The sequence below is a fragment of the Triticum aestivum genome, chromosome 6A, assembly GCF_018294505.1.
Source record: "Triticum aestivum cultivar Chinese Spring chromosome 6A, IWGSC CS RefSeq v2.1, whole genome shotgun sequence".
Lineage (NCBI taxonomy): Eukaryota > Viridiplantae > Streptophyta > Magnoliopsida > Poales > Poaceae > Triticum > Triticum aestivum.
The window spans coordinates 563,015,142-563,026,715 of NC_057809.1; the positions used below are offsets into that span (position 1 = coordinate 563,015,142).

General features: G+C 46.6%; 1 protein-coding gene and 1 pseudogene across 1 annotated transcript; both read right to left on the reverse strand.

The window, feature by feature from the left end:
- Nucleotides 1-239: 239 nt before the first annotated feature.
- On the reverse strand, nucleotides 240-2,017 carry LOC123129702 (glutathione S-transferase T3-like; annotated as a pseudogene).
- Nucleotides 2,018-4,054: 2,037 nt separating this feature from the next.
- On the reverse strand, nucleotides 4,055-8,174 carry LOC123128540 (protein CPR-5). Its single transcript, XM_044548573.1, has 5 exons — nucleotides 7,793-8,174; nucleotides 5,848-5,904; nucleotides 5,717-5,752; nucleotides 4,977-5,645; nucleotides 4,055-4,882 (listed from the first exon to the last, which is right to left on the reverse strand). Exons 1-5 carry the CDS (start codon nucleotides 8,036-8,038, stop codon nucleotides 4,346-4,348), a joined length of 1,545 nt encoding a protein of 514 aa, XP_044404508.1. The 5' UTR covers nucleotides 8,039-8,174; the 3' UTR covers nucleotides 4,055-4,345.
- Between the last annotated feature and the right edge of the window lie 3,400 nt (nucleotides 8,175-11,574).

Here is an 11,574-nt window from a genome sequence, read left to right on the forward strand (position 1 = left end):
TCATGCGGAAGAACTGAGCTCTTTTATTCAGATGACTCATCGGATTAGAAATTTTGATGAATATGATCAGCTTAAACTTGATCTAATTGACCATGTGTGGCAAAAGTTTGGAAACGAGTAATCCATGTCTTTGTAATGCAGCTATCAATAAAAAAAATTATGCAATGAGTGATGTAATCCATGTCCTCAACTAGCAGAAAGCAGTAAATAGTTCTTACAACTACAACATATAGCTCACATTACCCTAGGCCGCGAGCAAGGATCTCCTTCTGCTTAGCTTGGTAGAACTTCTTTTGAACATCAGTCATACCACTTGTGTCGATGAGCATGACCCTCTCATCTAATTCAAACTATCTCCGTGCATCCTCCCTCTCGTTTCGTGCATCCTCATTCTTTTTGAGTGCAATCTCCTCTTTTCACAATTCCAATTGCTGTGCATAGCGAGCATTTCTTGCCGCCTCTTTGATCTCATCCTTCTCTAGCTTTGCTGCCCACACAGTTTCTAATGACAGCTTGCAAGCACTGTCATCAGCTTTACCTCTCTTGTCCCTCTTCACACCATCAGGTCTTTTCTCATGTTCAAGAGCATCAGTGTGTATCGAGGTAGCATCAGTACGTACCGAGGATGCATCATCCGGATCATTGGTGGCTGTGCCCGGACTTGCATCAATGGTCTTCTTTTGTTTCTTAAGAGAAGTTTCAACTTCTCTTGTCTGCCACTTTGGATACTTCGAAAACTCTACATAGCAATGCATCAGTGTGAAAGGCTTCTTTTTTTTAAGATCCATTTCCTTGAACAAAATGTGTGCATCGTTTGTCTGCACATATAAATATGTTGTTAAAATAAGCACAACACATATAGAATATTGCACATCACATATAGAATTACAAGAAAGGCGCACGAAAAGTCCATTCTGCACCCGAGCTCATATGCACCCGCATGAACAGTAAAATCGAAAAAAAAAATAAAAAAAATTCAAAAAATTCTAATTTTTTTAAGAGAAACATTGACAAAAGTTCTAAGTGCCTGCAAAAATTCATCATGAAATCACATTCCTGTAAGGCGTGGCAAAAAAAAACAAATTTAGTGCTTCAAAATGCGTTTGAAAGTAGCTTTTTCAGAGTACTATTTTTGTTTTTTTTGCCACGCCTTCTAGGAATGTGATTTCATGACGAATTTTTGCAGGCACTTAGAACTTTTGTCAATGTTTCTCTCAAAAAAAATTTGAATTTTTTAAATTTTTTTAAATTTTTTTTCGATTTTACTGTTCATGCGGGAGCATATGAACTCGGGTGCAGATTAGCGCGTCCAAAGGCGCATACCTTTTCTTGTATAGTCCTTCCACTTTCTTGCCTATTTAAAATCTGCTGAAGGCAACCACAAAATTTAGAGGTCTCTCTGTTAATCGTTGTGTAACGGCAATTGATTGCATTAGCATTACGCTTCGGCCATGATGATTCCTTGTGTGTGTTGTAGTACTCTGAAATTCTATCCCAATAAGCATCCCGGTTTTGATCTGTCCCAACAATATCCAAACTTGTATTTGCCCATGCTGCTATGAGAACCTTGTCCTCATCACTAGACCAATTTTTGCCTTTGTTGGATTTTCCTTTCTCTGTTATTGCAGAACGATGCTGAGTTGATGGAGTTGCCTGCTCTCCAATTGGACTTTCTAGTTGTGTTTGCGTGTAACCAAAACCAAGGGTGTCCAAAAAGCTTTGGTCAGTATCCATCTACAAGCAACCAATGCACAGCTATTTTAGACCACAATCTGGCATCAAATTGACAAGCAAAAATTATTTTCTTCTCCTTCCAAAGAGCTATGCATCTCCTCTCGGCGCCGCTCGTCCCTGCATCTCCCGACGGCGCCCCGCTCGTCCCTGCATCTCCCCACGGCGCCACTTGTCCCGCCGCCCCAGCAGACAGGCGCGCCCGGCCGCCGCCCCTGCATCTCCCCACGGTGCCGCTCGTCCCTCCGCCCCAGCAGATAGGCGCGCCCAGCCGCCGCCCCTGCATCTCCCCCCTCCCCCCACCGCTCCGCCGCCCAGCCCCCACTCGTCGCCCAGCCCCCCGTCCCCGCCCTCTATTCTCACCAGGGCGCGCGCCGGCACCGGCGCCGCCGCCAGATCGGGCTGCAGGGCGTGCTGCCGCCGCCCCTCTGCTCCCGCTCGCGAGAAAGGAAAAAATGGTTACCTTGGGCAGCGGCCGGAGAGGAGACGCGACGGCGACCTTGGGCGGCGGCCGGAGAGGGGCGACGGCGACCTTGGGGAGGCGGCCGGAGAGGAACGGGAGCGGGAGCGGGAGGCTTTTTTCGGTCGTGGGAGCGGGAGCGCGAGCCCACGAGCGTGGCTCGGTCGTCTTTAGTCCCATGCCAGGTACGCTCGTGGGAGCGACGTGTATAGGTGCACGACCTGATACACGATCCACTGGGAAAGCTTTTTTGATTTTGATCGTGTATATTTAGCATCCACCTCCATATACACCATCCACGAGCGGCTAGTGCGATTGCGAGGGTGGAAGCTGTGGCCAGACCGCACGTACGTACCACTGCCAAAAGTTGGTGAAAATGGCCCTCTTTTTGATGGTCCCGTGAAAAATGGCACGTCCTGGTAATAATAAGTCTATGGCTCATTTGATCTGAAAGAAAGACCGGTTTGTTTGGGTGGGGTGTTGTGATTCGGGACTCTGCAACGCACGGGCTTTGCGGCAGCTGGCCACTGCGCGATGGTGAACATGCCGGCTAGGCAACTACTGAATTTGGTGCCAAGCCAACTTTTCCCCGGTTCAGCTACTGGACATGAATGTTTTGGCTGCAGTTTCTTCGTCAAAAAATGTTGCGATTTCGTGAAGGAGATGAAGCACCATGGTTAAGGAGACCCACCCTCTGATCGCCTCGTCGTGGCGATGAGCCGCGGCGCAGCTTTGGGTGCCTGTTTGGAGAGGTGAGGTGAGGCTGAGAGAGGGAGACATGGCCACTGCCATGAGCTTGCACGGCTGAGAAACCATCTTCCCTCGCCTGGCCTGCCCAACTCTTCAATTCTCAAGTGCTGCTGAATCTTTCCTATCCTTTTCCTACGTTGCACGGATACTTTAGAAAGCACGCAATCCAGCCAAATGCTGCCCTGATACATATCCCTCGATTTTTTGATTTTTTTTAAAGATAATATATTTTGATACTCCTAGAATACTGCTGCGATACATTTTGGATACGTGAAAACCCTCGTGCGATGTGAAATCCCCTTAAGAGCAAAAGCGCACCTTTTGAAGATTCCCAACATTGGGGTGAGTTTATGTCAAAAGATGACTATCGATGTTCTTATTCAGTTGAAAGGTGAGCAAAAGAGAGTCGATGCATTGATTGAGACAGAGCAACAAACCTAGGAAAATCCCACTGCCAACTGATGGAAGTGGACCATCCCTAAAAAAAACTGATGGAAGTGGACCAAGTGCAAGAAAAAAAAGGAGGGTTAGTCCTATTGACGCATGCTTTGACATGGATGTTCCTCTTTTTTTTTTCTTCATATTTCTAGTAATTAACACATATATAAATGTATCATGTACCCTAGCTTTTAGAAAATTGGTGTGTCGAGTGTATCCCCGTATCGCATATCTGACACATATCCAAGTACATGCAACGTACTCCTTTTCAAGATGGCGATTTGTAGACCACTGTCATAGGAACTGCCCAGATTCTGAAACATCAAACCGGATAGAAATTAACACAAACATCTCCAAATGAGATGGCAAACACTGGAATGAAATCGATAATTTAAGATTTCTCATTGTCAAAAACAAAATAAGATACATTAACATTACAATTTACAGGTGATAAAGAAGAAGAAAAAATGAAATTGTTACAGTTTACAACCAATCAACCAAATGAAATCAATGCGTTACACTTACAATTTTCAACTGATCGGGCCGAAAAACGGGACGGCTGCATATGCCAGCGGCTGACCAACCAAATGAAAATATGTTGAACAACACATGATGTTGGTGACGACAAACGAATAAACCAATGAGCTCACCGAGGGCAATGTCCACACAACATCGGAGTCATAAAACATATAGACAACTAAATTGTCCTCATGATGATGTATTGAACATTCCCAAAGGGGAGAAATTACATAGGCGAAATTACATAACGGTTGTGACAAAAGAGCACAACCATCAAAACCTGGTTCACCTAAGTAGGAAGGGAGATTCAGGCCAGAAGATGACACTCCTACTACACTGACTTCATCTTCAGAAAACAGGTCCAACCTGGCGCATGCGCTCATTGTTGTTCTGCCTGACGAATTTTCTGAAGTTTCTGCTCCCATGCTAATGGCCACATCTGGTCTCTCAAGTCTCAATGTCATTTCCAGTGAATCTGGACTTCATATATTCAACTGCGTGTTCGCTCCAGTCTGATAGAGATGCGAACGGCAACAAACCAGCCAAGCATGGAAGGATCAAAGACAGCACAGCGTAGAATATGTACCGGCGAACCCAATATGGCAAACCGAGAGCCTTGGGTCTGTGCGTCACATAAATAGGACCATAAAGACCACGGTATAGAAGAGATGGATAGCTGTTTCCAAGTAAATGGATGGCGCAAAGGATCTCCCAGAATACGAGCCAAACATTTCCATCCCCACCCAGTGTGTCAACGCAGAACCTTCCAACAAAACCACAAACACCTCCCAATAACACAAGATTGAATGTTATTGGCATGTTGGGTCCTGTCATTGCAGAACGCTGGAATATCAACCAACCGATCAATAGAATCATCAGCATGCCAAATGATATCCTTGTTGCTGCAATCAAGTGACATCTAAGAAACAGCAATCCTGAGTTGAAAGCTGATACAGAATTTGGCATCCACCAAGATTTGGACTCCTGCAAAACAAGTCATGATAAAAGAAAGGAGATGAGCTTATCTTCGATAATAATTCCTAGTAATTAAATGGTGATCAAAGACAATGGCGCATACCTTTGAAGCAGCTGCACAGGCTGCAGTAACAGCGGTTATCCGCTGATATGAATAAATATACGTTCCATATCCGAAACAGGCAGACATAAAAACTACTGCTGTCAGAAGCATATCTATAAGCCTCTTGAGGAGTTCAGCATGTCTCCTGTCCTGCATTTGAGTCTTTAATTTCTCCTCTCTGAAAGCAGCTTTCTGAAATCCCATAGAGATCTTGATCTTCTCTAACATGTGTGAGTAGGAGCTGAGAGCTAAATGAGATTGCTTTAGTTGCAACTTCCTCATATTAAGCCCAATTTCAAGTTCCTTGAGCTCATTCGAACGAACTTGCTCATTCAGAGATCTCTCAAATACATTAAGGATGTCCTGATCACATTCTGGACTAGATCTGCTACGAGGTAGCTGAATCAGCTGCTGATTGACACCCGTGTGAAGAATAATCTGCTTATTCGTGGAATTCAAGTGTGTATTCTGCTGGACACCAGGTATCGGGCCTTGTGAGTCAGCGCCACTCAATTTGGTCTCAGCCACAGGATTACCATCACCTTGAGAAGATTGAGGGATATCTTGCTCACAGGCAGGTGCCTCGTTGAGTAGATGAAGGGTCCTCAGTGTACTGCCAAATGATTTCTCAAAGTTTCCCATGAAACTATCAAACCTGTCTCCATATATCTACAGAAAAGTTATGTCAGATATACCAAACCAGTCGAAGCAGAGCATTGAATAAGTTGAACCAGTCATACATTTGTTAAGGACTCCTTCACTGCTGAGGTACACATCTGCATTCAAATTCAGTGTTAAGGACTCATGGTTAATTTCTATCTGAAGCAATCGCTTGCGAAAAGAGTAAAAAGACGAGATATGAAGTGCACACCTTTGAAAGAAAATCAGGTTGTAATCTGCTTCCAGAACCGCCGCTTTTATTCAGAACCTATAGTGGAAAAGATGTGTTCTTGTTATTCAGGAGTTAGGACTAAGTATTGTAACTAGTAAATTTCTTCCCCCAGAAGAGTTAATTACTGAATAAGAAGATTACAATGACAAGCCTAGTCCATGCTTCTGAGAACACACATCACACATACACACATGAGCATTAGCAGCTGATTACTACTGGCTTTCCAACTTGCACATAATTTCACTACATTTATTTGGTAACTAGTTAAGTTTGGTTGAATATTTATGGAATGCATTTCTACTAGACCATGATAAATCAAAAAATATGAGAGCGAACTCTATCGATTAAGACATATTGAGATGTTCATATCTATAAATATCATGACAAATATGTCAGTGGGCTCAATCAACTAGAAAAAAATCAATACTGAGATGTTAATTTATATGATATACATATCAGCACCAAGTAGGATGCTGATGCTCCAATTTCCAAAATAATTAAAGTTATAAAGAAAGAAATCATTCTTATTCTGCATTTGGCATTGCGCTAGATTATGATAATTTTGTTTGTACTACCAACTTTTGCCAACTGTTTGGCTAACCAAAATATTTCTTCTTTCGTGGCTATTTTTCCACAATAGGTTCTAAAAATAAGTTCACTGCAGTACAGTTCAGCAACCGCAAACTAAGCCTTAACCACTGAAAGCACCAAGTCAAACAGCATTATGCTGAAGGATAGACTTCAAAAGTAATAAAAATGGGTATTTATTATCAAATCATGGAACCCATAGGTTATTTCTAGTCTTAAAATGGAAATATTTGTTTGCATTATTGATGCGCTGATCGAGCAGCACCCTGACAAAATTTTGTGTTTCCTTCCTTAATAAACACGTGAACCTCAAAACCGCAAGTACGACAGACTGCACAGATGTCTGACTAGGGAAATAATAGCGGAATAAATAAATAAATCGCTTTTGTACTGAAGCACATTAACAAAAATCAATGCACTGAGAAACTTTTCGTGCTTAGTAACAGCATGTGGTAACACTCCACTGCATGCTGCAGAAAAACATTTTCTCAACAAATTGTACACCAAAGGAAAGCGCTTGTCAGTTACCCCACCACACGTGCCCCCAAGACCGACCGTAGCTGCCTAGCTTAGGGGTTTTGGTGTTCTATCTAGCAGTTTTTAGCTATACTGTTTGGCTTTCCATTGCTGCTTGGTTTGGGGGTTTGCCCTGTTTTTTTGGCTTGGTTTGTAATTCAGGCCTTCTTTAGCATTTTTTTAACAGTTCTTTAGCATTTTTATGATTAGATCTGTTTGAAAAAAAATGTACAGTTAAAATACTATGGAAAGATATAATTAAGGCACTAGAAAACCAGATTAAAACCAGAATAGTCCATTCTGGTCAGATACCACCCATTTAACATTTAGCCTATCCATTCTACTAGTACCACAATTGTTCTGAACGGTGACCCAAGCGGTGTATGTTATTCAAAATTTCATGAACTGCACAAATACACAACACAGCAATCATTTGAATTAATTGGAACATCGAAAAGAACTAGAAATTTCCACCGTATCAGATGTTTCTGGACGTTTACCAAAAGAATTAGAGTAGTATTTGTACTTCCTAGGAGACAGAGGAACTCCTGAGGACTTCGTTAAGAGCTGCAAATTTCCTACCAAATTTAATTACAAAACGTCGCCAAATTAGCCATTGCCATACAATTGGTCACAGGTTCTTTCTGAGTCTACGGAGCACATAATTAACCCCAACAACACAGTAAATTAGCAATCCAGGGACCATGCTCGAAGGCAACAATCCGCAGAACCGCAGGAGGGGCGAAAAAATCGGATCTTTCGGCCGCCTACCAATCAAGGAACAACAGCAGACGCCAAAAAAACAAGAGGAGACGCTCACCTGGGCGAGAACCGCCGCGAAGGACATCCCCAGCGGCAGCGCGAGGTCCTGCACGCCGTCACCGACGCCCTTGCCGCCGTCGCCGTCGCCGCCCTGTCCTCTCCGAGCGGACAACGGCCGGCGCCGCCGCAGGTGAATCCCCCTGTGCGGCCGGGAGCGCCGGGAGGCCGAGCAGGTGGAAGACGCCGAGGAGGAGGCCCTGTCGGCCTCCGCCAAGTCGCCGGCGACGTGGGCGGCCCCGTCCATCGAAAGGGGGCCCGCTCCTCTGGTCAGGGGACAGGGGGAGTAGGGTTAAGTCGCCTGCCTCCCCTGTTTTTTCTTCTGTGTGCCTGTGGTGGCAGGGCGCCGCGCGTTCGTGTCCCGGTGGGCGCGTCACTTTTAAGTTCTTAACCGGGGGGAGGGCAAGTGAGTCGAGGTCGGAACGCGGGGCGAGACGGCGTCGTGATGACGCTGAGTTAGCCGTTGGAGCGATCGCGGAAGCTCCGAGGGACAACTTGTGCGTGTTCTGCTCAGGGGCCTGTTTCTTTCCCTTTTCGTTTCTCCTTCTTTTCTTCCCAAATTCTCTACTCTGAGCACGTTTATGGAAAAGTTGTACATACATACTACATATTCTCTCCGTTCCAAATTACTCATCGTGGTTGATACATACTCCGGGTTTACAAGTACGGTACCCTTGCATTTAGGTCAAAATTTAACCATAGGTTTAACTATAGCGAAATTTAAGTTAAATATCGTGCAGTTTATATCGCTGGATTTGTATTCGAAAGAAGTTTCGACTGATATTATCTCTGTTACTATTACATAAAACTTGTAATTTGCTAGTTAAATGTCTGGATAAATACTTGAGAACTGAGGTAACCTTGATGGGTCTGATGTTATTTGGACGTATCCTTAATACATACACGTTGAAAACACATCATAAAAGTGTCTATTAGGACCATGTTGAAAATTGAGACAAGATCCTAAGTGCAAGTATAAGAGCATTTTCAACACAGACCCCTAAAATGAACACACTATTCATCTCCGGACGCATCTGTGGACAGTGGTTCGAGAGCCGCCCATCCAACGCTTGCTGCAACTCTCCGCCTGCAACTCAAACTCATTCGGACACAATTCTTGCAAACATGACGGAATTCGTTCAACGGACATAACTTCTGCCAGAATTTATATGAATTGGACGATATCTCATCCGTTCAACTAAAACCTAAAAAACCTAGACTAACTTGTACCGGACGGTGACCTCGTATGCTCGGTCGGTCTGCCCGACGGCACCTCCACCGCCTTCCCTGTCATTTCCGCCGCCGTCGTCGTCAAAGTGGTCCCCTCTAGTGGCGGAAGGGCGCGGCAGCCCTGCCGGTCGCCGCCTAGCGCTCATGGATGAGCCGCTTCACGTCCTCATGCGACGTACAGAGGGCCACCGCATCCAACACCGACCCTGGCGGGGGAGCCTTGCCCTTTGCCTCTGCCGCTAGCGGCAGCGGCAGTCTCGCTGAGAGATCACTCGTCGCCAATCTCCGTGAGCTCCCGGTTGAGGCAGCATAGGCGCCACATGGCCATCTCCGCGGATTTAACGATCGACCGCGGGCCCATGCCTCTGCAAGGTCGGGTTCCGCACCAGTAGCGGAGCTACACTGCCAAAACTAGGCGGGCCGAAACAAAGAAAGGCCTAATATTTTTTCCTCATGCTTCAGTTTACTGTAAATGCCACACTGTGTTTGGCATAGGTTGGGTGCGTTGTAGCCAACTTTTTTTGCACGTAGCTCCGCCAATGGTCCGCACGGACCCAAGCCGACGCCTCGTCGGGCTTTGCGAACACCAAGCAGCGCACCATGTTGCGCCACTCCTGCTGTGTTGCCTCCCTGGCCACCATCTCCTTAGCCGACACGATGCTCTGCGACAATAAGGAGCCTCTACGACTACGACCACTTAGGTAGTGGAGGAGCCACCCGGGCGCCTTCGCGATCGCCGGTGGCACCTCCTCCTTCACGGCCTTGCCACGACAGACGCATCGTGGCGGCCAACCCCTCCTTCACGCGGCTTGACGATGGCGAGGGCGACACCGGACCATAGTAGTGCATCGACCACTTGATCATCAGGTCCATTTGCCACTTGTACTCCTAGTCCGTCATCGCCGCCTCTGCCAGGAGGCGGAACGGCTACTCCTCCTCATCGCAAGAGGAGATGATCTCCTCCTTCTCGGGGGAGGAGGCTGCCACGGAGGTCGAGGACCCTAGAAAGTGATGAAGACGACGCCAAAATCCTGATCCAGAGGAAGATTTGGGGATACTGCTCGCCAGGCCGAAGAACCATGACTTCGGCATAGTGTGGACGGTGTGGTATGGTGTGGACGATGTGTTGTGGATAGTGCCAGAGCGGAGAGAACCAGAGAGGTTGTGAGTGGAGGAGAGTGTTGCGGTGTGATGTGGATGGTGCCGGAGCCAAGCTTAAATAGGCGTTGCCAGGCGAAGGGACGAAAGCCGACTTCAATGTGGTGCACCGACCAGAGTAGGCTTCTCGGTCGCCGTGTCGACATTGAAGTGGCACTTCCTACTCGTCCGGTCATGTCGCTCTTACTGACATCAATGTCGTGGAGTCACGTCCGCTCTGGAGCGGCGCTGACCGACATGAATGTGCGGCAACCTCTTCGTGCAAAGAGGATTTTTCGGGTGAAGAGGTTTTTGGGTGGGACCAGGGTGTAAGGCACGTATGTGGCAGCGGTCTAGGCATCAACAAACCCCCTGGTTTGTGTCCGGTTTGCAGGAATTTCGGACAACCATACTGGTTCGCGGACTGATGGGTACCACGTTGGATGGTAACTACATCCGGACACATTAACCCTAGCCTATTTCCATAGCATTGATCTCTCTCCAAACAACGTGTGATTTACAATCCGGAAAAGAGTGGATTCTTGATAGTGGATGTACCCATCACATGACCGAAGATAAAGGCATGTTCCATGAGCTTGCTAAAAATAATGGTCCATGCAAGTATGTGACTTTTGGAGATAACTCCAAGGGTAAGGTACTTGGCCTTGGTAAGGTGGCCATATCCAATTGTAACACCCCGGATGTGATTTTCCCAATATGTACTCCAACTCTTGCCGTTTCCGGCGTTAAGTTATTTTATTTTCTCGGGTTCGGGTTTTTGTCTCAGTGTGCTGTTATCGTTGTCATGCATCTCATATCATGTCATCATGTGCATTGCATTCACATACGTGTTCATCTTATGCATTCGAGCATTTTCCCCGTTGTCCGTTTTGCATTCCGGTGCTTCGTTCTCCTCCGGTGGTCAATTCTACCTTTCTTTCGTGTGTGGGGATTAAACATTTCCGGATTGGACCGAGACTTGCCAAGCGGCCTTGGTTTACTACCGGTAGACCGCCTGTCAAGTTTCGTACCATTTGAACTTCGTTTGATGCTCCAACGGTTAACTGAGGGACCGAGAAGGCCTCGTGTGTGTTGCAGCCCAACACCCCTCCATTTTGGCCCAAAACCCACCAAAACCCTCTCCATCATCTAGAGCGTTCAATCACGATCGCGTGGCCGAAAACCGCACCTCATTTGGACACTCCTAGCTCCCTCTATGCCTATATATACCCCCCCATTCCAAATCTCGGATCCCCTCTCTCTAAACCCTAAAAAAAAATCGCCCGCCGCACCGGACATTGTCCGTCCGCGCCGGATGAAGCCGCCGCCGCCGCCCGTGCCAACCAGCGCCTGACACATGGCACCGCCGGCCTCCTCCGCCTCCAGGCCCGCGCGACCCAGCGCAGGCCCTCCCAC